This window comes from Rhinoderma darwinii, chromosome 3 (assembly GCF_050947455.1).
Source record: "Rhinoderma darwinii isolate aRhiDar2 chromosome 3, aRhiDar2.hap1, whole genome shotgun sequence".
Lineage (NCBI taxonomy): Eukaryota > Metazoa > Chordata > Amphibia > Anura > Rhinodermatidae > Rhinoderma > Rhinoderma darwinii.
In genome coordinates this window covers 383692834-383718039 of record NC_134689.1, presented here as the reverse complement: position 1 = coordinate 383718039, position 25206 = coordinate 383692834, and the positions used below count along the sequence as shown (strand labels likewise).

General features: G+C 42.4%; 1 protein-coding gene across 2 annotated transcripts in view; it reads right to left on the bottom strand.

Annotated features, from left to right (window-relative positions):
* The window catches only part of PIWIL2 (piwi like RNA-mediated gene silencing 2), a 212520-nt gene that overhangs the window by 168096 nt on the left and 19218 nt on the right, over positions 1-25206 (bottom strand). For both annotated transcript variants that reach the window (XM_075858869.1, XM_075858868.1), the window contains exons 2-3: positions 15163-15325; positions 10371-10470 (exon numbers count right to left, since the gene is read on the bottom strand). In XM_075858869.1, coding sequence (XP_075714984.1) covers positions 10371-10470; positions 15163-15324 — 262 coding nt within the window. In that variant the 5' untranslated portion in view covers position 15325. The remainder of the gene's footprint in view (positions 1-10370; positions 10471-15162; positions 15326-25206) is intronic.

Genomic DNA, 25206 nt, shown 5'->3' with positions numbered 1-25206 from the left:
GAAGAGCCTCCAATACTTTGGAGTGTGACCGGTGTATTGTAGAAACTTGCATCAAGAAATCCCTTGCACTTCTAACAGAATCAAAGAATGAAAGTTCTACTTCCCTCCACTCCTCCTCCATCAGATTGGGGACATCCCTCTCCCACCCCGCAAATGCCCTATCAAAAGGTCTCTGCCCAGAGGACAACAATAGGGAATAAGTTTGGGTGAGGGCCTTTGGGAGGTCTGAAGCACCAAGAAGGTCGTCTAGAGAAGCCCAGTTGAAAGGTCGCCACTTTCACACAGATTAGTTCTTAACATCATGCGCGTCCTCATATGGGAGTCCAATACTTTCAACTAAGACATGCTCTTTGGTCACAATTTGCAGCTTTTAATGCAAGATTATGTACGTCCCCTTTAGAGGATTGGGTGACGCAGGACTTACTGCTCAAGCTCCTGTCACTATTTTACAAAAAACTGTTAGGTGTCTTACAATAAACTTGCTACAGCATTAGACCGGTGATCCAAGACTCTCCCTTCTGTATCCGCAGAGGATCATGGGGAAATGCTGAATTCTTTAACTGGTACCTTAACATAGGCCAAGGACAGGCTTATTCAGGTTAAATTCTTTCATCAAATTTACTACACCCCTGATAAATTGTTTAGAATGGGAAGACTGGCCAACTTTTGCCTATGTTTTGGAACTGTCCGATTATTCTTGGTTTTTGGGCTGAGGTAATGGAATATATTGAACTAGTGGGTCTCCCAAGAGTAATGGATCCCAAGGTCTGCTTGCTTCTACTAGTAGAGGAACTCTTAAACCCAATAGCAACCAGATCACTTTTCATGCGATACCTATTTTACGCAAAAAATAATTATCACGCACTGGAATCATCCTAAAGTCCCTACGCTACAAGCATAAATCACAATAGTCAGTTCTAGTCTCCACTATTTTAAGCTTACTTACGAAGCAAGAGGTTGTCTGGACAAATATCTCTAAATCTGGCAACCTTGGACAGCTAACCCCCATACTAGTCATTAGTTCTAGTAGTTTTCACATTGGCCTTGCTAATGATTACAGTTGTCTCTCCTGGTCCTCTCATACCTCTACTGGGAATTTATTTTGGGTTTTTTGACTGGCACTTTACTAATATCATATTTATTTTCTTTTAGATCTTGAAAAGCTGTATTTTAAGTTTTATTTTGTATATTGTACTTCCCATGTCATTGTATGACTTTATATATCCTTGTACTTCTTTATACATCCTTGTACTTTGTTAACTAAATTGACCTTATGCACTTAGGTACCTCTGTAGCACTCCTAGTTCTTGCTATTTGTATTGTGTATTATATGTACCTGCATTTTTTTTGAGGTCTCAATAAAATTTACATTTAACCCCTTCCCTCTTTGGCCGCTTTTGACCTTCCTGACAGAGCCTCATTTTTCAAATCTGACATGTTTCACTTTATGTGGTAATAACTCCGGAATGCTTTTACCTATCCAAGTGATTCTGAGATTGTTTTCTCGTGACACATTGGACTTTATGTTACTGGCAAAATTTGCCCGATATATTCAGTATTTAATTGTGAAAAACACCAAAATTTAGCGAAAAATTGCAAAAATTAGCATTTTTCTCAATTTAAATGTATCTGCTTGTAAGACAGGCAGTTATACCACACAAAAATGTTGCTAACTAACATCCCCCATATGTCTACTTTAGATTGGCATCGTTTTTTGAACATCATTTTATTTTTCTAGGACGTTACAAGGCTTAGAACATTAGCAGCAATTTCTCACATTTTCAAGAAAATTTCAAAATGCTATTTTTACAGGGGCCAGTTCAGTTGTGAAGTGGCTTTGAGGTCCTTAGATATTAGAAACCCCCAATAAGTCACCCCATTTTAAAAACTGCACCCCTCAAAGTATTCAAAACAGCATTTAGAAAGTTTCTTAACCCTTTAAACATTGCGCAAGAATTAAGGCAAAGTAGAGGTGAAATTTACAAAGTTCATTATTTTTTTCCAGAAATTCATTTTGAATCCATTTTTTTTGTACCACAGAATGTTTTACCCAAGAAATGCAACTCAATATTTATTGCCCAGGTTCTGCAGTTTTAGGAAATATCCCACATGTGGCTCTAGTGTGCTACTGGACTGAAGCACCGGCCTCAGAAGCAAAGGAGCACCTGGTGGATTTTGGGCCTCCTTTTTATTAGAATATATTTTAGGCACCATGTCAGCTTTGAACAGGTCTTGTGGAACTAAAACAGTGGAAACCCCCCAAAAGTGACCCCATTTGGGAAACTACACCCCTCGAGGAATTTATCTAGGGGTGTAGCAAGCATTTTGACCGGCCAGTTTTTTTGCAAAAATTTTTGGAACTAGGCCATGAAAATCTACATTTTTTCAAATAAAATGTAGGTTTAGCTAATTTTTTTTTCATTTCCAAAAGAACTAAAGTAGAAAAAGCACCACAACATTTGTAGAGCAATTTCTCCCGAGTAAAACAATACCCCACATGTGGTAATAAACGGTTATTTGGACACACGGCAGGGTTTAGAATGGAAAGAGCGCCATTTGGCTCTTGGAGCTCAAATTTAGCAGGAATGGTTTGCGGAGGCCATGTCGCATTTGCAAAGCCCCCTAGGGGACAAAACAGTGGAAACCCCCAACAAGTGACCCCATTTTGGAAACCATACCCCTCGAGGAATTTATCTAGGGATGTAGCAAGCATTTTGACCGGCCAGTTTTTTTGCAAAAATTTTTGGAACTATGCCATGAAAATGAAAATCTACATTTTTTCAAATAAAATGTAGGTTTAGCTAATTTTTTTTCATTTCCAAAAGAACTAAAGTAGAAAAAGAACCACAACATTTGTAGAGCAATTTCTCCCGAGTAAAACAATACCCCACATGTAGTAATAAACGGCTGTTTGGAGACACGGCGAGGCTGAGAAGGGAAAGAGCGCCATTTGGCTTTTGGAACTCAAATTTAGCAGGAATGGTTTGCGGAGGCCATGTCACATTTGCAAAGCTCCTGAGGGGACAAAACAGTGGAAACCCCCAACAAGTGACCCCATTTTGGAAACTACACCCCATGTGGAAATTATCTAGGGGTACAGTGAGCAGTTTGACCCCACAGGTGTTTTACAGAACTTATTGGAAGTAGGCCGTAAAAATGAAAATCGACATTTTTTCAAAGAAAATGTAGGTTTAGGTATTTTTTTTTTCATTTCCACAAGGACTGAAGGAGAAAAAGCACCCTAAAATTAGTAAAGCAACTTCTCCCGAGTAAAACAATACCCCACATGTGGTCACAAACATCTGTTTGGACACACGGTAAGGCTCAGAATGGAACTAGCACCATTTGGATTTTGGATAGTGTCTGGGCGCCATGTCGCATTTGCTGAGACCCTGTAGTACTAGTACAGTGGAAACACCCCAAAATTGACTCCATTTGGGAAACTGCACCCCCTGAGGAATCATCTAGGGGTATAGTGAAAATTTTGATCCCAAAAGGTTTTTTGCTGAATTAATTAGAATTAAGCTATGAAAATGAAAAATAATTTTTTTTTTCCAACAAGATGTAGTTTTAGATACACATTTTTCATTTTTACAAGGAATAGAGAAGAAAAAGCACCCCAACATTTGTAAAGTAATTTCTCCCGAGTACGGTAACACCCCATATGTGGTTATAATAGGCTGTTTACGTATATGGGAGCATTCAGAAGAAAAGGAGCGGTATTTATCTTTTGGAGCGTTTTCTGGAATGGTTTGCGGACGCCATGTTGCATTTGCAAAACCCCTGATGTACCAAACAAAAGTGACCCCGTTTTAGAAACTACACCCCTAAAGGCATTTATCAAGGGGTGTAGTGAGAATTTAGACTCCACAGGTGTTTTTCAGAAATGAATACGCAGTGGATTGTGCAAAGTGAAAATTGCAATTTCTCCACTGATCTGCCCATTCACCGCACAAGATGTTGTGCCCCTAGAGAATCTTACCCCATAAATTGTTAAGCGGGTTCTCCCGGGTATGGTAATGCCTTACTTGTGGCTATAAATTGCTGTTTGGGCACACTGTAGGGCTAAGAAGGGAAAGACCGCCATTTTGAGCATGGATTTTGCTTGGTAGTAGTTCTGTTTGGGGTTTTGCTGGTATTTCAGTTTATAATGTGGTGGTATACGTAATCTGTGTGGAGTACATCAGAGTATATGTAATCTGTGCGGAGTACATCAGGGCATAATAAGAGGGTATAATAATGGGGTAAATAATACAATTATCCATAGATGTGTGTTACGCTGTGAAGCGATCCGTTATGCACAGGCCGGTGTCACACTGATAAACGGTTTTCTTTCTTATCCCCCTTTTGTAACGCTCTGCACCTTTTGGGGACTTTTTCTCCTTCGTCGTTTGGGAAATATTACTGGGAAAGTTTTGCGCTGGTATAATACGGGCGCCCTCGCTTCCAGCGGATGTGCTATGTCCATTCCCTTTCCTAGTTCCTAAATACCAGGGCCCTGAAACTGAAGGAATGTTCCCCTCCGGCCTGCGCATTGAGATGTTTTTTCATCACCGCATTACTAGTGCCGTAACTTTTTTGTTTTTCAGTTGATTGAGCGGTGTGCGGGCTTGTTTTTTGCGAGACGGGCTGTAGATTTTATTGGTACCATTTTAGAACACATACGACTTTTTGATCACTTTTTATTTCATTTTTTGGTAAAGGAAATTACCAAAAACAAGCAATTCTGGAATAGTTTTTTATTGGTTTTTTTTATCGGCATCCACAGTGCGCCCTAAATGACATGTTAGCTTTATTCTGCGGGTCGATACGATTACGGCGATACCAAATTTATATAGTTTTTTTTATGTATTGCAGCTTTTGCACAATAAAATCACTTTTTTTATAAAATCATTTGTTTTCTGTGTCGCCTTATTGTAAGACCCATAACTTTATTATTTTTGCGTGCACGAAACGGTGTCAGGGATTATTTTTTGCAGCACGGATTGTCGTTTTGTATTAGTACTATTTTGGAGTAAATGTGACTTTTTGATCACTTTTTAAAGCATTCTTTGGAAGGAGATGTGACCTAGAAACAAATATTCTGGCGTTGTTTTTCATGGTTTTTTTTTTACGGTGTTCACCGTGCGGGATAAATTACATAATTGTTTTGTAGTTTGGGTCGTTACGTACGCGGCGATATCAATTATGTATAGTTTTTTTAATGTATTGCGGCTTTTGCACAATAAAATCACTTTTTTTATAAAATCATTTGTTTTCTGTGTCGACATATTCTAAGACCCATAACTTTTTATTTTTGCGTGCACAAAGCGGTGTCAGGGGTTATTTTTTGCGAGACGGATTGTCGTTTTGTATTAGTACTATTTTGGAGTAAATGTGACTTTTTGATCACTTTTTATAGCATTTTTTGGAAGGAGATGTGACCTAAAAACAAAGATTCTGGCGTTGTTTTTCATGTTTTTTTTTTTACGGCGTTCACCGTGCGGGATAAATTACATAAAATAGTTTTGTAGTTTGGGTCGTTACGGATGCGGCGATACCAATTATGTATAGTTTTTTTTTTAATTTTTACGGTTTTTCCCATAATAAAAGACTTACTATGGGAAAAAAGTCAGTTTAGCTTTATTTTTATTTGAAATGTGTGTGTTTTTATTGTTTTACCACATTTTTAATAACTTTTTTTACTTGTCCCACTAGGGGACATGAGGGCCTGATGCCCCGATCGCTACTCTAATACACTGCACTACATACGTAGTGCAGTGTATTAGCGCTGTCAGTTATTCACTGACAGCAAGCCTATGAGGACTCGCCGCAGGCGGGTCCTCATAGGCTCCCGTACAAGGCAGACTCGGACGCCATTTTCTGGCGTCCGATTGCCACAGCAACCCAGCGATTGCATCACTGGGTTGCCGGTCGGGTCAAAACCTATCAGATGCTGCGCTCTATTGAGCGCAGCATCTGAGGGGTTAATCTGCCGGATCGGAGAGTAGCTCCGGTCCTGGCAGTTACAGGAGGGTGCCAGCTGTATAATACAGCTGTCACCCCGCGGTGATGGTGCCGGCTCTGCTTCTGAGCCCACACCATCACTGCGCCGTACATATACGGCGCTTTGCGGGAAGCACCTCCCGACAGCGCCGTACATGTACGGCGCATGTCGGGAAGGGGTTAAAAAGCAAAACAAAAAAACAAACAATCAAGGGGAGATGAAAAGAGGCAATTTGGCTTTGTTCACACTTTTGTATGCAGTGTACGTCAGAGATATTAAAATCGGGAGATAATCCAATATATGTCGCCCATTATAAAAAAAAATGTATATATATTTTTTTGCAGGATGGCTCTGTATTGAATAGCGTACTTGATGGGGGACACAGGAACCATGTATATAGTCCCTGCCACCAGGAGGTGAAGTCTACTAAAAAAAAGTTAGCTCCGCCTATGTAGGTCACATCCCGCCTACTGCCACTGAGCTAAACAGTTTTTAGTGTCAGTAGGAGGCAGATACAGATCTGGGTTCTCCGGATCTCAACAATCCCACGGACAGATGCATGGAGTTTGTTTTGAGAGGGCACAATCCACATTTACTTGGGTCTCTAATGCTGTGTCCACATGGGCCAAACAGCTCAGCCAGGGTATCTTCACTGGGGCTCTGGTAGAGGAACAAGCGGGCCTTGCTAACCAGATTGCCCACGCCGGAAAAGATCTCTGTACACTTTCCTGGAATCAGTTGGTGTTCATCTCAAGTTGCTACCAACATTGTAGCTAAGCGCAGGTTTCTCTGGCTAAAGACTTTCTCATAAAAATACCATCTGCCATAAAATCGGGCGAGTCTCAGGATCACAATCGAGACTGACTCACTTTGGTTAAATAATCGATCATTTCACATCGTGCCTCTCACCTTCCCAGTGTATCTGCTTTCTGTGATTTCTATTCAACATGCACAAGGCGCATTTTCTTCTCCCAGACGACAAACGAATAGTCTCCAATAAGGAGTCCAGACTCTGTGTAAACCTTTTTCTCATGATGATAGAATGGTGGTAACCATAGAGGCGATTCAGTTTGCCTAATTCCACACCAGACCTTTGCAAATGGCCATCTTGTACAACTGGGACAAATCCCCCGAGTCTTTGGATCAGTCCTTTCATCTGCCTGAACAGTCCCGGTCTTGGTGGCTCCTCTTGATTATCCAGGTTTGCTCGTTCTCCCACTGATGGGTCCTTAACATAGATTCCGGTCTACCGGGCTTGAGCGATGTATTTCGCCATCACACGGTTTAAAATCAATGACCAGGGCTGCTCATACACAGCAAGGCAGCTATTAACGACACATCCAGTTAAATTTCTGGGACGAAACTCCATTTCTTTCCTCCCTTTAGTGTGCTGTGGACTTGGGACTGGCTTATTTCTCTGAAGGGACACAGATTCGCCTTGTCCATCATCTTTCATTTGCCCTTGGCATCGAAACCTCAGGTTAAAAAAAAAAACTTTCCTTGAAGTGGTGGCTCACGTAGCCCCTACATACAAGACCTTGCGCTGCTATAGGAATTAAATCTTGTAATGGACGGTCTCCGACTTGCTCTATTTAAACCCATAGGGGATGTCTCTTTAAGTCTCATTTCCTGAAATGTGGCCTTTAGAGTAGTGCTTACCTCTATCAGACAAAAGTGCGAGTTGGTGGCCCTTTACTTTCCCTTACTAATTCTCCACAAAGACAAGGTGGTTCTACACTCTATACCTTTGTTCCTCCTGAGGGTTGTCTTTGCCGTCCACCCCTACGAAGAGATATTGTTATCAACATTCTGTCCCTCTCCCTCTAATCCGTATGACCGATCTCTTCAAAAGCTAGACATGGGCTATCTGCTTGTACCTTTCTGTCACTTTTTCCTTCAGGTGATGATTTGTCATTCCGGATGGTTGACGTAAAGGCAAACATAGCTCGTTGGATTTGCTCAGTCATTTTATGAGGCATATCATGCAAAAGGACAAAATCAACGTTTCCGGCTTAGAGCTCACTCTACCCAGGGAGTTGGCTGGTGCTTCCTGGGCAGGGCGCCACCATGTTTTGGCGCAGCAGGTTTGCAAGGCAGCTACATTTACACTTCATTTACATTCTCCAGATTTTACACAGTGCACGCTTAAATAAGTGGATTCTGGCCTTGGTTGCAAGACCGTGCAAGCGGTAGTTGCTCAACCATCCGCTTAGCTGTTTTTTCCTGCGATTTTATCCCACCCCAGGGTTGCTTTAGGACGTCTCATGGTTTCTGTGTCGTACGTACAAGAAAAGTGGTTCGTACTGACCGTAAAAACTCTCTTCTACTGTTCACTTTCGTCTTTCTCCCTCCCATATTTGTTTCTAAGATTCGGTTTGTTTTTTTGCCATCTGTTACTGATGAGGTATAGAGGGCATGGTACAGTACGCATCAGTTTGCAGAACAAAACGAGCAGCTAGAAAGAAAACCAGCCCTGCAGCAAACATTGGTAGGCTATTCAGTTGGTTTTAGATGACAGAAGACGTGCTAGGTCCTCTTTAAATCAGTTTTAGCCAAGCGCCTACAGGAGGCAAACATGACCTGATACTTATGTCTGATGCTATTTTTCATTGTAGTTTTACGTATTTCTTTGCTCTCCTTTAGCTGCAGGGGTAATCAGCCAGTTCATAGCCTAGTCAACCCCTTGCGGGTGCTGGGAAACCAGGCAGTTCTCTGTAGTAATTTTCCCTTACCGGCAGTCACCTAACCCACTATCACTGCGAGATTACTGAAGACCTGACCCTGCCAACACCCAAAGACACAAAGTGGTAAGTATGAAATTCTCAGCCCACACATACACATATGGGACTAATTCATATGGTGGTTAAACTCTAATATAGGTAGTGGAGGGGGGATCCTATATTGGTAGATGACACCATCTGGGGAGGCAGGCAGCAATGGAGAAAGCTGCTTGTGAGGTTTTTTTGCTAACCTTTGGCAGTGAAGCACACACTCATATGTGTATCGCTTCCCCATTGCCGTTTGATCTTAGAGGTTTCAGTTCTTTTCAAACATCGCGGCTCAACCATAAGGTTCTTATCTAGGTGGCCAGAGCAAGCAATCTCAGGGCCATTGGGGTCTACGCCCTGGTCACTCCATGGAACAAGTTATCTCTCCTCTATCTACTCCCTCTCCTTCTGCTCCTACCCTGGGTGGCTCAAGAGAGAAGATTTTCCCGCAATCCTGGTGGCACCAAAGTGGCATGGTCAGGCCTTGTACGCTGATCTAGTCTACCAGCTTGCGAATGCACCTTTAGGCTCGAACCGACCTCCTCTCCCAATGTCCGCTATTCCACCCCTCTTTAATTCAGATGCATGTATTGGTGTAGCTGTTCAAGCCGAGGTTCTGAGCCAGTTATTTAGTCTTCGTCTGCCAAGGTGTATCTTCGCACCTGGAAGGCCTATTTTGACTGATGTGAACAGTATAGTTTGCATTCTATGATATGTTCTACACTTAGGCTCCCGTCTTTCCTGCAATCAGATCTTGATCTGGGTCTCAGATTGTCTAAAAGGGGTTTTCCCATCTTAGACATTTATGGCATATGCACAGGATATGCCATAAATGTCTGATGCGGCTCCAGCTCTGGGACCTGCACCTATATTCAGATTGGGGGGTCACTGAACCCCCGTTTCGCCTTGTGCAGCGTCCCCGCATCTATCAGACATTTATGGCACATATTGTGGATATAGCATACAGGGTGGGAACACTAAAAAACTGAAAACTAAAGATACAGAGCCGACTAAGACAACAATTATAGGTTATATAGAAATGATTTTTCACCCACTACCACCAGGTATTGCTGGTTTAATAGGTGAAATGCTGGTGACAGGTTCCCTTTAAAGCCGGTCTGGGTCGCAAGTTACTGCAGGCAGCTGTATGTTTGGCGGGTTGCATGGGTGTATTTTTATTTTCTTCTCAGACTCTGGAACAGCTTTAGAACATCCCATGGTGCTGTGTCCTCCAAAGATATAAGGGATAAAACTTTTTTTTGTTTTCATTTTAATATTTCTTTTGGATATAAAAGATAAACTTTATTTAACGCTTTGTTATACATTTTTTTTTTACCGTTTTCCTAGGAGACTTAACCAAGCGATCGTTTGATCCATATGTTGCAGTTAAGTGTCAGCTTTAACCTTCAGCCGACACCCAATGAATACGGACTGGACTCAGCCCTCTCCGTACGCCCCCTTGGTAGGCGTGACGTACAATTACGTCATACGTCGCTAACGGGTTAAAAAGCCCTAAAAGTAAGATCTCTTTCTAGTGACATTTGCTGTTTAACTTTACACTGAGATTTATACAGTAAAGTGTATGGTTCTTCCATCACAACTACCACAGGGCTTACCCAAATAGGATCCCGCTCGACCAGGAATTGTAGGTGACTGTGTTTCGAAGCCCAAACCACGGAACAGGGAAGGCAGAACATTTCTGGGATCCTGTTGCTCCTTAAAAGAAAATGTAAAAATATACTAAAATTAATAACATATCAAATGATCCTTACAGCACATTAAAGTGAAATTCCGGCCAGATAACATTTCACAAAATAGTCCCAACTTGGGTCAACAAACACCCTAGTATTCTTTTTTTTAAGCAATTGTCATCCACATCTCTTTTTCTATGGGTGTTATGGCAGTAGCTTCTCTGCGAACTGTTGAATCATGATTTACGGAAAGCAGTAGCGATCGACAAGAGAAAAAAAAATCCCCTCTTGGTCAGTGTGGACATCACAACTGCAAATATGACAAGTAATCTAGTGCCCATAACTTGTAATATTACTGTCAAGAAAGTCATCCAGGCCGCTTTCACTGAATTAACCATGACAACTTCTTCTGGCAGAGAGTTCCATAGTCTCACTGCTCTTCTGTTTGTGTAGAAAATTTGATTTTTACCCATTTTTTTTACCCGCTTACCGTAAAATTATTTTCCCATCACATTTTGGGGGACACAGATGACCTTGGAAATAGGATGCTGCAACTAGGAGATAAAAAGTGTTAACTCCTACCAGACTGTACCTCTCCTGCAGACACTGAGCTAACCAGTTATTATATAAGCAGTAGAAGCAGAGAAAACAAAACGGTTATAGACAATATTCGTAAACCAGAGGACAAAAACACCCTGGAGAAACCGTCGTAACACCTAAAAATATTGTGTGGGTGCCGTGTCCCCCAATGAACGTAATGAGAAAGGGATTTTTGGTAACAAAAAAATTGGATTTTTGTACGCACTGTAAAATCTTTTTCTCATGGTATTAATTGGAGGCTGACACTAGGCGAGAAGTCATCTTGGTTTCGTCCAGGCAGGCCATACCTTTCCTATTGACAATGGCTAAATCAGTTTGCACAGAAAGCAGTAGAAGACAAAAAATAAACAACATGTCAACTGACCCCGGAGGAAAAAACAAGCTAATAGTCAGTACAACAGGTCCCGGGCCAGAACAAGGCACAAATGCGGGAAAAACAGAATTCCAGGAATAGAACATAACATAGGAAGGAAACTGTGCTGTTCACACTAGGAAAAAATAAGCACTCCAGGTACGATGGTACACCCTGGCCGATTGAGACTTCCTGACCTTCAACATTGTCAGGATGACGGACTCAGAGATACCTCGGGCCATCTGATGTACGGTGGGGTAGAGAAGCGGACCTTGGGAAAGGAGGTCAAGTAGAGTAGGAAGACACCAAGGTGCGTCCGCGAGAAGATAGACAAGGTCGGCGTACCAGGCCAGGCAAGTCTGGCACCACCAGGATTTCAGGAATGCCTTCCCTCTTGTGCACTCTGGGAGAGAGCAGAAGGGGATAGAACAAATACAGTAGGGAGCACTTATTCCATAGTGCGACAAGGGCATTGACCGCGATGACCCTGGGATCCCTCAACCCGGCCACATAGGTTGGAACCTAATACTGATGCTAAAAGATCCATATACGGTGTGCACCACTATTCGCAAAGGAGATGAGAAACGTCTGAGTGTAAGGACCACTCTCATGGGTCCAGTTTTCCAATCCTGGTATGTGGACTGCTGACAATGCTGCAACATGACTCTCTATCCATAGGAGAATCTGAGAGTACTCACACAGAGCTGATCGACTCCTGGTGCCGCCCTAGTGTTTCAGATAGGCAACCACTGTGGAATAATCGGTCTGGATTCTAATTGAGTGACTCTTAGGAAAGTTTGTCCAATGGGACAGAGCTAGAAAGATTTTGACCTCAATTCTAGAAGATTGATCTGTAGGGATGACTTCTACATCGACCAGGTGGCCTGAACCGTAAGGGCCAAATACACCCGACCCGAAAAACAGACTGGTATCCGTTAAGATGACCAACCAGTGAAAGGGAAGTATCTACCCTACGTGATGGCCAGCGCAGAGAATTAAATTATCCAGAGAAGTCTAAAACTAATCCCATCATGAACTAATCGCTCCCTGCAGGTGCCTCAAGTGGAACTGGGCATATGGAATTGCCACGAAGGTCGAAACTATTCTACCCAGCATGCAGAAGTGAATAGAAGAGGTAGTGTTCTCGTGAAAAAGGGCTACTTCTGCCCAAAGGGCCTTGATCTACTCCTCCGGTAGATGGACTCTTGCAGATCTGGTGTTTAAAGTTAATTCTCAGGAATTCCATGTTCTGAGATGGGACCAGGGATGATTTCTCTTTGTTAATGATCCAAACGAATCTTTCCAATCATGTCCTGAGTGATGTGGGAACTGTGAAGACTGTCCTGTCTGGATGGGGCCTTCACCAAGAAGTCATTCAGGTAGGAGATGACAACGACTCCCCTGAAGCAGAGAAGAGTCACGAGAGTCGCCAGGACCACGGAGAAGAACTGTGGAGCCGTCGCAAAGGAGAAGGCGACAAATTGGAAGTAACGAGAACCTATTGTGAAACAAAAAAAGCACTGGTGGGAGCCTGCAATAGGAATGTGTTGTATGCATCGCAAATGTCGATGAATGAGAGGAATTCTTGCTCCAGTGATCTATAATCAACTGCAGGGAATTCATGCGAAACCCATTTTTCCCCGATCCAGAATCGGACAGTGACCCATTTTTTGCGGGAATTGTGAAGATGATTGAGAACTCCTGACAAACGTCTGCGAAAATGGAACAATGATCTTCTGCAGGAGTAGCGAGCGAACAACCTCCCAAAGGCAGAAGCGCGATCCAGAGAGTAAGGTGGAGTCGACAGAAAGAACCTTGCTGAGGGAAGAGCAGAATATTCTCAGGTTACTCTTGTAACCTGTCGACACCACCTCTCGAATCCAGGAGTCATCCAAATGTGCGAGCCATGTCTACTGAAAAAAAAAAAAACCAGCAGGTCTTGGTTTGAAGGAATGGTGTCAGACTGCAACAGACACTGGGATGGTGATACTCTTAAAGGGAACCGGTCACCAGCATTACACCTATTGAACGTTACTTATTCCTCACTGGCCGCTGATATCAAAAGTTTATTGCCGTTATCCCCTCTTGTAAACTCCTCCTCCAATTGTAAATAATGGTCTGCAAACATTTTGCGCCTTTTATCGTAATAATCCGGTGTCCCTTTGTGCGCACACACCAGAAGATGACAACAATGCACAAGCGCAGGATTTTGTGTGCTGGGGGGGAGGCGAGGAGCTGTCAATCAAAAGTAAGGAGGCGGGGTTAACTCGGAAAGACTTGAGGAATGAAGATATGACTTTTCAAACGAAGATTAAAGCATGTCAGCAGCTTGCTGGGAAATAGTTTGTACCTCCTCAGTTCAGATTTCGTTTCCTTAACCCCTTAATGACCGGACCTGAAAAGACCTTAACTGGTTGCCGACACAGGACGAGAATGCTCGTCCTGAGCGGCGAGTACTTGGCGCATTAGGACGATCATTCTCGTCCTGTGTGACAGCCGTCTCTGCGCGCGATCGAGAGCGGGGCAACGGCTGTAATACACAGCCACGGCCCCGCTCTGACAGCGGAGAGGAGAGAAACATCTTCTCTCCGCCGTTAACTCTTTGAATGCCGCTATAAAAGCTGATCGCGGCATTCAAGGACGGGGTACTGCACTTTGATCGCGTCACAGAAAATAACTGTGACGTGATCAAAGCCCATAACTCGTATGGCCAGACAGCCCAGGGTCCATTGAAGGACCCCAGGGCTGTCTGAACATATTTCCTGTTGTTAGGGCATACTGAGGTCTGCCCTAATAACTGCCTGTGTACAATCAGTAACAGGCTAATGTACTGGTATATAGATCTATGCCAGTACATTACAGTTACAAAATCAAAATGATAAATCCCTTTATGGGATTAAAAAAAAAAAGTTAAATGAATGTAAAAAAAATGACCGATAAATGAATAAATAAAAAGTTAAAAAAATACACAGAAACACATTTTGTTATAATAAAAAACTTTTTAAGTCCCAAAACATGAAATAATATAGACATATTTGGTATCGCCATGACCGTAACAACCTGTCCAACAAATGTATAACAGTATTTATGATGATCGGTGTATGGTGTAAAAAAAAACAATATTAAAACTGCTGCGGAACTGCTTTTTTTCTGCATTTTCGCCAAAATAAAAATTTATAGAAATAAAACGATAATGTATTTGTACCAAAAAATGGTACCTACATAAAGTACAACTCGTCCCGTAAAAACGAAGTCTCATACAACTACGTCGTAGAAAAAATAAAAGAGTTATGAGCATCGGGATGCAAAGAGTAAAATCTAAAAAAAATGTTCTGTCCTCAAGGCTAAAATTGGCCGTGTCCTTAAGGGGTTAAAGGGAATGTGTCGCTAGAATTTTTTTAAATATAAAAACTACACCTAAATACGCATCAAAGATCACACTATTAGGTGCAGATATTACCAGTGGAATTACATGCGTTTACCTGCAGTTTTGATGCGGATTTTCTGCACCAAATTCCGCAACGTGTGCACGTAGCCAACAACAAACCGCTAAATAGCGCAATTTTGTATCAATAAAAATGGATATCCAACCTTTATAATATATATTAAGAAAGCAATCAGAACAGAATGTTGGACGTAAAAATAACAGTGGTGTAAGCTGGACATTAAGATTAAGGGGTATGCCAGGGAGACCCGTTGTTGAATGGAGGCACATGGCCTCTCACTGCTTTCAGTGTTGCCAACAGTCCTTGCTGATCATTATACCTTAACTGCTGGATCCGAACCGCCAGCTACCTCCAATCCACGACCTCTTGAGAGAGAAACTGCTCTCCCAGTGGCGCCTTCTTTGGATTCAGGTGATGGTAATTTAATTCCAAAGGGTGTTGGATAGCGAGGGCCCCCAAATGGGTGTCTGGTAGGATCCATTCTGGAAAACAAATTGTGCTGTAATAACATTTCATACAAACAAATGCCAGTGATGAAATGCTGGCTGTTCCACAGAATAAAATAATCTTGAAAACAACACTTTGTGCACCTCACAATGGATAACCCATCACCAGACAATATTGGCTTACAAAGTAAAGTGCTCATGTAAGAAACATCATAGCCCTGTAGTGACACAAAGATGCGCAGAAAAACCCCAAGTACCTGAAGCTTTGGAATGGCTATGAATGTAAAAAGTGTATTATAGTTTGTTTTTTTGACAATTTGGCAACGTTAAGGATTTGAAAAGTTTGCCGAGGGGGAAATCCGAACAAATGAAGTGGCCTCTCAATATCAGAAGGACAGTGGCCCACATTACGTCAGTTTTAGGAGTAAGGCTAAGTTCACATCTCGTTTTGTGCACACGTCTGTGGAGTACGACGACGTATACGTTTTTAAAGTTACAAAAACGTATGCATTTGTAACATATGCTTACGTTTTTTGTGGTATACGTCGTATACATTTTTATGCGTTTGTTCTTATAAAAACGTATACTTTAGCTAAATCAAACACTGTAAAGTCAAGATTTCCCATATAAGGTTACAAAAACGTATAAGTTTTAGGTATGCAAATGTAGGGGTTAATATTGCATACGTCGTCCATTCGCCGCCATTGACTTCAATACAAATACAAACATATACGTTTTTGAAAAGTACTGAAAAGCGTGGTAAATTACGCTTTTCAGGACATAGAAAACAAAAAGGATACAACGTAAGCAAACGAAACGTAAGCACACGAAACGTAAGCACAAACTGCACCACTAGGGCATCTGTCCTGACCATAGAAATCAATGTGCACGTTGTGGTACAAGTTTTGATACGGTTTTCTCATGTCAAAACGTGCACATCAGAAGTGCAGTAAAAACGAGATGTAAACTTAGCCTAAATGGCTCTTTATTAAAAGAGATGCACGTGATAAAAAATTGTGCACATTTTTTTTAGACCCTTCTGGTCATTTTCCATATGTGAAAAGTGGGCGTGGTCTCCTAGGAGATGTCGTTTACGACGCATACAAGTAGAGTGAGGAGAAAAAGCTAAAAATGTTGGTGCAAATCTACATCTGCTCATAATAGGTGTAACAAGATTCTCAGTCAGGAGCATGCGACGTAATAAATTTGGCACATGTCTCGTTAATTAACCTCCTATTTGATTGGTGTAAAATACTCCATGATTAATAAATGTAGCCAATTGTGTTCATAGTTGAATGTAGGCCGGCGCAAATAGACCACTCGTTAAATTTAATGCAGCGGAGCACTTGGAAAACTCAAAAGTGGAGCTGAAATCATGGGTGACTTATCGGCAATATAAAAAAAAATGAATTAAAAAGGTCGAACACAATATGATCATTCAAGATACAATGAATAAAATAAAAGAAATAAATAAATAACCGTGACAAGATCAATTTTAACCCCTAGCCGCACGACTCCGTAACTGTACGTCGTCAAGGGAGGTTACTTCTCGCACGAGGACGTACAGTTACTGGGTCTTACCCAATGCACACGGTCCGTGACAGTGTGCACCTGGAACCGGGAGGTCAGCAGTCTTTGACAGCTGACACTCCACTGTTGTCGGCCAGCGGTCCTTTGCCACATTTAAGGGGATAATTGCAATAATCAGTGTCAATCGATTGTGAATGCCACATTTAAGGGGTTTTTAGCACATCGGCAGCCCCCGCGATGTGATTGTGGGGGTTATCAATAGTTGTCATGGCAACCGGAGTTCAGACTATGGCCCGGCTGGTCCCTGTAGGGATCCTGTTAGAGTGACAGGAAGTCACTGAGTCGTTCCCGGTGCACACTGTCTGTCACTCATAGGCTTCCTGTCGAATGAGTGAAAGGTCACAATGACCGTTAGAATACATTGACCCCTTCCCAACATTTGTCCTATCCATACGCCAAAGTCGGGTAGGGGGAAGTATGAAACGGGCTCACGGAGTGAACCCGCTCCATACGATGCGGGTGTTGGCTATATGTTACAGCCGACACTTCAGAGTAACGAGTGAGATCGCGCTCGAGCTAGATCCCGCTAGTTTAACTCGTTAAATGCTGCGGTCAATAGCGACCACGGCATTTAAATAATTGGAAAGAGGGGGCAACTCATCGTCCCCCGCAATGCAATCGCGGGGTGGCGATGGTTGCTATGGCTGCCTGGGGGCCTAATGAAGGCCCCAGGTCCGCCATCTTTGTCCTCCTATTAAGCGCTGCCTCCGGCAGGGCATGATAGAAGCCTGTCAGAATTACGATATACTGCAATACATTAGTATTGCAGTAGACAAGAAACAGAGGATTGGAGCAGCACTGTGATTATAAGCCTAATTAGGCCGATGCTTAGCTTCAAAATAAAGGAGTGACCTCTCCTTGTAAACTAAACGTCCAAATAAAGAGAAAGCCCAAGCAATCAGCGCAATAAACTATTGTACAATTATGTATTGATTTGTTGTACTGATTGCTTGGGCTTTGCCCTCTATATATACTCATGTATTCTTAACACACATTGCTTGAAAATGCCTTCATAGAGAAGATGAAACGTTGTAGTTGATGTTGGATAAATAAATACATTTTTTTCCTTCACTTTCTCTTTATTTGGTCATTTAGTATTGCAGTAAATAGTGCAAGCGATCTATCGATCGCTGGTTGAAGTCCCCTAGGATGACTAATAAAAAAAAAAGTATGATCACACGGCAGCGTCCAATACGCCTGAAATTACGGAGCTGTTCTCAGGCGAAAACAGCTCCTGAATTTCAGACGTAAATTGCTCGTACTCACGTTTTTCGTGGCGTCAATTACGGACGTAATTGGAGCTGTTTTTCAATGGAGTTAATGAAAAACGGCTCCAATTACGTCTCAAGAAGTGACAGGCACTTCTTTGACGCGGGCGTCTTTTTACACTCAGTCTTTTGACAGCGGCGCGTAAAAAAAAGCCTGTCTGCACAGAACATCGTAACTCCATTGATTTAAATGGATAGATGTTTGCCGGCGGTTTGGAGACGTATTTTCGGACGTAATTCGAGGCATAAAACGCCAGAATTACGTCCGTAAATAGGGCGTGTGAACATACCCTAACAATATATCATTATTTAAAAAAAAAGTTTTAAGTTTAGAAAACAAAAACTGCTTTTATTCCTATAATAAGTCTTTTACGTGATCGAAGCCTCCTATGCCACGCTCGGAGGTGGGGGCCTATAAGGCTTCCGGTACCATCAGCCGGTGTCATCAGCAGTAGGTGCCCGCTGTATGTTACAGCGGACACCCCAATGTAATGGCAGGAACCGGAGCTAGCTCCGATTCCTGCCATTAACCCCTTAGATGCAGCGATCGAAAGCGATGGCAAGCCTGCCGACTGCTACTATGGCAACAGGAGGCCTAACAATTACGGAAGCCGTTTAGGCCCCGTCCGGAGGCGGAGCCTGGTCAGCTTGCTGTCAGTGAACAACTGACAGTTCTAATAAATTGCACTACATATGCAATGTATTAGAACATCAATCGAACAGTTGGACCTTCAAGTTCCCCTAGCGGGACTAAACAAATGTTTAAAAATAAAAGTTGTAAAAATAAAATAAGTTTTCAAGTAATAAAATAAAACACAATCGCCCTTTTTCCATTATTAAAGGGGTTGTCCGAGATAAATTTTTATTTAAAAGTTAAACACACAATACACACATTAAATATTCCCTAATATACTTACCTGTGCAATCTTGCTTCTGTTCTCCGTTCTGGCAGCTCTTTTCTTCCGATCACCTGTCTTCTGACGTCACGTTTTCTTCCTCCTCCACTGTCGTGTCGTGTCCCGATCACATGGCCCCAGCGAGACCTCGGATGGGACACGACACGTCACTGGAGACGTGTCGTTTCTGCGGGTGCCCGCCCAGCCTATGCAGCTTTTTTTCACTGTGAGCGCGCCTATGCGTGTTCACAGTGAAAAAAGTGAAGAGGGACGGCACCTGCGGGAATGTCGGGTCTCCGGCTGTCAGTGACTGCCGGGGACCCGGAGGAGAAGATAGAAGCAGCTTTCGCTGCTTCTGTCTTCTCCGATGTCTTTTTACACAGCGTTCAATGAACGCTGTGTATAGGAATAGAGACAGCAGCAGCGGCGCTGTCTCTATTCCTCTCGGTGATCATGTGACTGGTCACATGATCACCGGGTACCGTTAGTGACAGACTGCTGCTGGGTCTAATCAGACCCAGCACAGCCCTATTAGTGACAATCGTCACTATGAGAGGGCTGATTTCCGCTGTAACTGAGGCTGCTGTGCAGCTCCAGTTACAGTGGAAAAGATGGTGTAAAAAAAAAAGAAAAAAAATATATAATGTTCCCCAAAGGTCTTTTTTTACCTTTGAGGGACAGACAATAATAATAAAAAAATAGTAAAGTACAAAAAAAAATTAAATAATAAATACACATAAAATACCCACCCCAAAAAAATACCGTTCCCACTGTCAATCATTGTTGTAACGCTAGCGCTGACCCAATTACCCTAATATAGACATGTAATACATAGAAATTTACGGTAGACAAGGACGATCGCAAATAAAAGGTCTATTTTAGGGTAAAACTATGTTATTACCAAAAAAAATAGCTGAAACTTAAAGGAACAGTGTCATCACAAATTATTTTTTTATATGTTAAAGATGTTAGTGCTTTATTAAAAACGTTTATATTCATTTGTGTGTTTGTGTTTTACTTTTTCTTATTTTTACACTTTTTCTTCCCTATGGGGGCTGCCATTTTTTGTTCCATTTCTGTGTGTGTCGATTAACGACACATACAGACATGGAATACGGCAGACACAGTCCCATAGGGACTGAGAACGACTCCCGTCCCATTGACTGCAGTGTACGGCGTCTGTGTGGGAACTGCGCATGCGCCGCTCCCACACAGTCCAATTCGAAATTGGCGCCGTCCGGCGCCATTTTCCTGTGGACCGGAAGTCGCGGCCGGACAGTAATATTACTACTTCCGGTCGCGGCTTCCGGATTTGTGCACTTGGACCAGCGGCAGCAAACGGAGCGGACGGGCCGGAGGGAGCAGGTAAGGGATTTCAATGTATGTTCGTGTTTGTGTGTGTTTACTACTGTAAACCTACTACACTGTGTGTTAGCTCAAAAAATGGCGACACACAGTGTAGGAGGTTACACCGTTCAAACCCATCGTTTATCCCGGCACTAGCCAGGATAAAGGAGGGGGGGATGCTGAGAGCTCACTAGAGCGAGGGCTTTTTACCCAATTTTGCAAAGCTGCAATTTTGGGGATAGCTCCATCTAGTGACCAAAAATGGGTAGTATTATAAATTAGAATTAATTTATAATATTTCCTGACTCGTGAAAAAAATAAAAAAAATTTGAACAATGTTTAATCACCCACACACTAAATGTTTAATTTAAAAAAAAACAACATGTTTTTCTGGCAACACATTCCCTTTAAAAAAGCTTATTTTTTTACTATTATTTTCAAACTTTATGAATGAAAATTCTAAAATGGCAAAAAAGGTGTGTATAAAAATGCTAAAAAAATAAACCTGCATTGTCTACGGAAAAAACGCCGCAAAAATAACGTCGTTAGCGCAACAAATAAAAAAGTTATAGCCATTTAACTAACACGTGCTAAAAATGGCTAAACTGTGCCCCGTCCTGAACTAGATAAGATCTTCTGGGGTCCTGTATCTAAGCCTACATTGTTAGGCTTAGATACAGGGTCTAACAAACAGTGTCACACATGGAGCTTGTATCTAAGCCTAACACAATGTAGGCTTAGATACAGGACCCCAGATGAGATTCTTTTTATTCCTGTATAAGGGTATGTTCACACGGCCTATTTACGGACGTAATTCGGGCGTATTAACCCCCGAATTACGTCCGAAATTACGGCTTGAAATCGTTGGCAAACATCTGCCCATTGAAAGCAATGGGCTGATGTTTGTCTGTTCACACGAGGCGTATATTTACGCGTCGCTGTCAAAAGACGGCGCGTAAATAGACGCCCGCGCCAAAGAAGTGTCATGTCACTTCTTCAGACGTAAATGGAGCCGTTTTCCATGGACTACATGGAAAACCAGCTACAGTTACGTCCGTAATGGACGCGGCGTTCAAGCGCCTGCACATGCCGTTACGGCTGAAACGACAGGGCTGTTTTCTCCTGAAAACAGCCCCGTAATTTCGGCCGTTATGGACGCTGCCGTGTGAACATACCCTAAGATTAGTGTTTTGGGGCCCTGTATCTAAGCCTAACATGTGGTATTCTTAGATACATGGCCCATGTGTGACACAGTCTGCTTGGGTAATGTTACTAAGGCTACCTTGTGGTAGGCTTAGATACATGGTCTAACAGTATCACACATGAGCAGTGTATCTAAGCATCCCTCTTTTTTTTTTTTTTCTTAGTTATTATGTGTTTTTTACAGGTTGGGTCCTTGGTACTACATCAAGTTCAAGGACTACTTCAATGACACCTTTTTTATTTTTAATAAAATTGTTAACCAGTGTTGTGTGTGTTATTTTATTACAATATTTTTTCTATGTCCTTCTCATTTATTTAAAAATTTATTATTAGTTCATTATTAATGGACACTGTCTGACAGCGTCCATTAGTAAGGCTTCATGCACACTAGCGTGTGTATTTTCCGCGCGTGAAAAACTTGCGTCAATCCCATCCGTGTGTTTGCGTTAGGGCGGATTAACACGAACGTGCTATACGTCCGTGCAACCCACGTGGTATTCACGCGGGTCGCACAGACCTATGCAAGTCTATGGGGCAGTGCAGACAGTCCGTGAGTTTTACGCAGCGTGAGTCCGCTGCGTAAACTCGCGACATGTTCTATATTTCTGCGTTTTTCGAGCATCACGCACCCATTGAAGTCAATAGGTGCGTGAAAATCAGGCGCATCCCATGGAAGCACTTCCGTGGGACGAGCGTGATTCGCGCAACAGCAGTAAAATAATGAATGTAAACAGAAAAGCACCACGTGCTACAAACATCCAGAGTGTCATAATGATGGCGGCTGCGCGAAAACCGCAGCCGCGCATCCGTATGAACATGACACGGAGCTGTCAAGTGCATTTTGCGCACGCAAAACGCCACCGTATTTGTGTGCGCAAAACGCACACGCTCGTTTAAATCCGCCCTTATGCATCAGTGTGCTTTTCGATTGTCATGTGTTATTCACGCACTCACAAAGCCAGCCCATTTTTACCTTCTTTTTTACAACAAATTGCTGTGTAAATCACGCACCAAACACGTGTGTGCTGTTTGTGGTTTTCACGCATGCATTGACTTCAATGTGAGTGTAGGTGCATGATAACGCACCAATAGAGGACATGCAGTATGTTTCACGCAGCGGACTCTCGCTGCGTGAAAAGTCACACATGTGTCAACGGCCCCATTGAAATAAATGGGTTGCGTGTGTTGTGCGTTTTTTCAAAGCACAGCACACAGACTTGATTCACGCTAGTGTAAATCGCGCATAAGGCCCCATTCACACCACGTCGAAACCACGCACAGCACACGCGACCCATTTATTTCAATGGGGCCGTTTTCACGCAGCGAGAGTCCGCTGCGTGAAACATACTGCATGTCCTCTATTGGTGCGTTATCATGCACCTACACTCAAGTAGATGCATGCGTGAAAACCATGCACCAAACAAGCATGTTTGGTGCGTGATTTATGCTGCAATTTGTTGTAACAAGCATTAAAATCGAGCATTAAAACTGCCTTGCGGGAAAAAGAAGCGACATGCTCCATCTTTGGGCGTTTACGCCTCTGACCTCCCATTGACTTCAATGGGAGGCAGAGAAAGCGTATTTCGCGTTGTTTTATGCCTGCGGCGCTCAATTGCCACGGGCGAAAACCGCCACGGAAAACGACGCAAAAAACGCAGCAAAAAAAGCCACAAACAATGCCGCGAAAAACATCACAAATAAAGCCGCGAACAAAGAGGCAAAGAACGCCACGAAAAACGACAGGGAAAACGACACGAAAGACGCAATGAAAAACGCAGAAAAAAAAACGCAAAAAAGACGCGAAAAACGACGCAAGAAAGGCTACGATAAACGCCACGGAAAAAGCTGCGAAAAACATAGCGGAAAAAGACGCGAGAAACGCCGCAAACAGAGGCAAAGAACGCAGCGAAAATCAACTGGGAAAACGCCACGAGAGACGCAACGAAAAACGCAGCAAAAATAGGCGCAAACAACGACGCAAAAAAAGAAATGATAAACGACGTGAAAAAGGCTACGATAAACGCAATGGAAAACACAGCAAAAAACATCGCAAAAAAAGACGCAAACAAGCAAAAACCGCCAAGATAAACGAAGCGAAAAACGCCCCGAACAAAGCGGCAAACAAATACGCAAACAGCGCACAAAAAACTCTGGGAAAAACGACGCAAAAATCAACGTGCAGGGAGAGGTAAATCTGCCGCAAACTTCAAGACGGAATTTTGAGGCAGATATTCTTCCTGCAAAAAAACTCTGTGTGAACATAGCCTTAGTGGAGAGAGACATGAGATAGAAGAGGGTGGACGAGGGTGAGGGGAGACACGAAGAGGTTTATAGACCTGAAAAGAGAAAGAAAACATAAATGTGAAAAACATAATGGGGGGGAGAACATTTGCTCATCATCCTTCAAGAATGTCAGCAAGGAGACAAGTGCAGTGAAGGAGGTCAGCGGGGAGGAGCAGGGACAGCTCACATGAACTCTTGGAAGGTACGTGCACGCTCATTGCAGCCTGCAATGAGCGTGCACGGGAAAAAAGTTTCATAACAAGGAAAGATCAACAAACCAGACCTGAACTGCATGTAAACAAACCGTGCTAAATTCAAAGAAGAAATGTGAAAGTAGAATTTTTTTTAAAAATAATGCTTTATTTAGGTTGTCTGTATAAGGGGTAATGTATGACACAGTTTTTGAAAAAATGTTGGTATCTCGGACAACCCCTTTAAGTCATTTATTATTGAAAAAACAATAATAAAACCATACAAATATGGTATCGCTGCGTCCGTAACGACCTGAATGATAAAAATCTTACGTTGCTTGTCCCGCGCAGTGAATGCCGTAAAAAGAAAAACAAAAAAAAAAAACAACTAAAAAATACTGCCAGAATTGCTGTTTGTTTTGGTCACTTTGTCTTCCAAAAATGTAAATAAAAAGTGATCAAAAAGTCGCATTTATCCAAGAATAGTACCTATAGCTCGTCTCGCAAAAAACAAGCCCTCATACAGCTCCGTCAACGAAAAAATTAAAAAAAAGTTATGGCTCTTACAACATGGCGACAGAAAAAATACATTCATTTTACAGAAGACATTTTATTGTGCAAAAAGTTGTAAAAAAAAGTGCTATAAATTTGGTATCACCGGAATCGTACTGACACGCAGAATAAAGTTAACATGTTATTTATGACGCATAGTGAAACTAAGAAACTATGCCAGCATAGCTGTTTTTTGGTCACCTGGCCTCCCAAAAAAAAAAAGGGATAAAAAGTGATCAAAAAGTTGCATGTACCCCAAAATGGTACCAATAATAACTACAGCTCATCCCGCAAAAAAACAGCCCTCATACCACTACGTCAATAAAAAAATTAAATAAGTTAAGGCTCAAATAAGTCAGGAAACAAAAATATGCAGTTGTGCAGCCCGAGGGGAACATTTCTTCTGTGGCGATTTATCAAGGCCCAAAAATTAGGGAACCGGGAAGGGTAAGGCCCAAACATATCTGCTAGAAGCGAGGGTGCCCGTATTATACCAGGACAACACTTATACCCAGGAAAATTCCCCAAACTGCAAAGGTGCGGAGTGTGGACCAAAAGGGGGATAAGAAAGGACCTTTATCATTGTG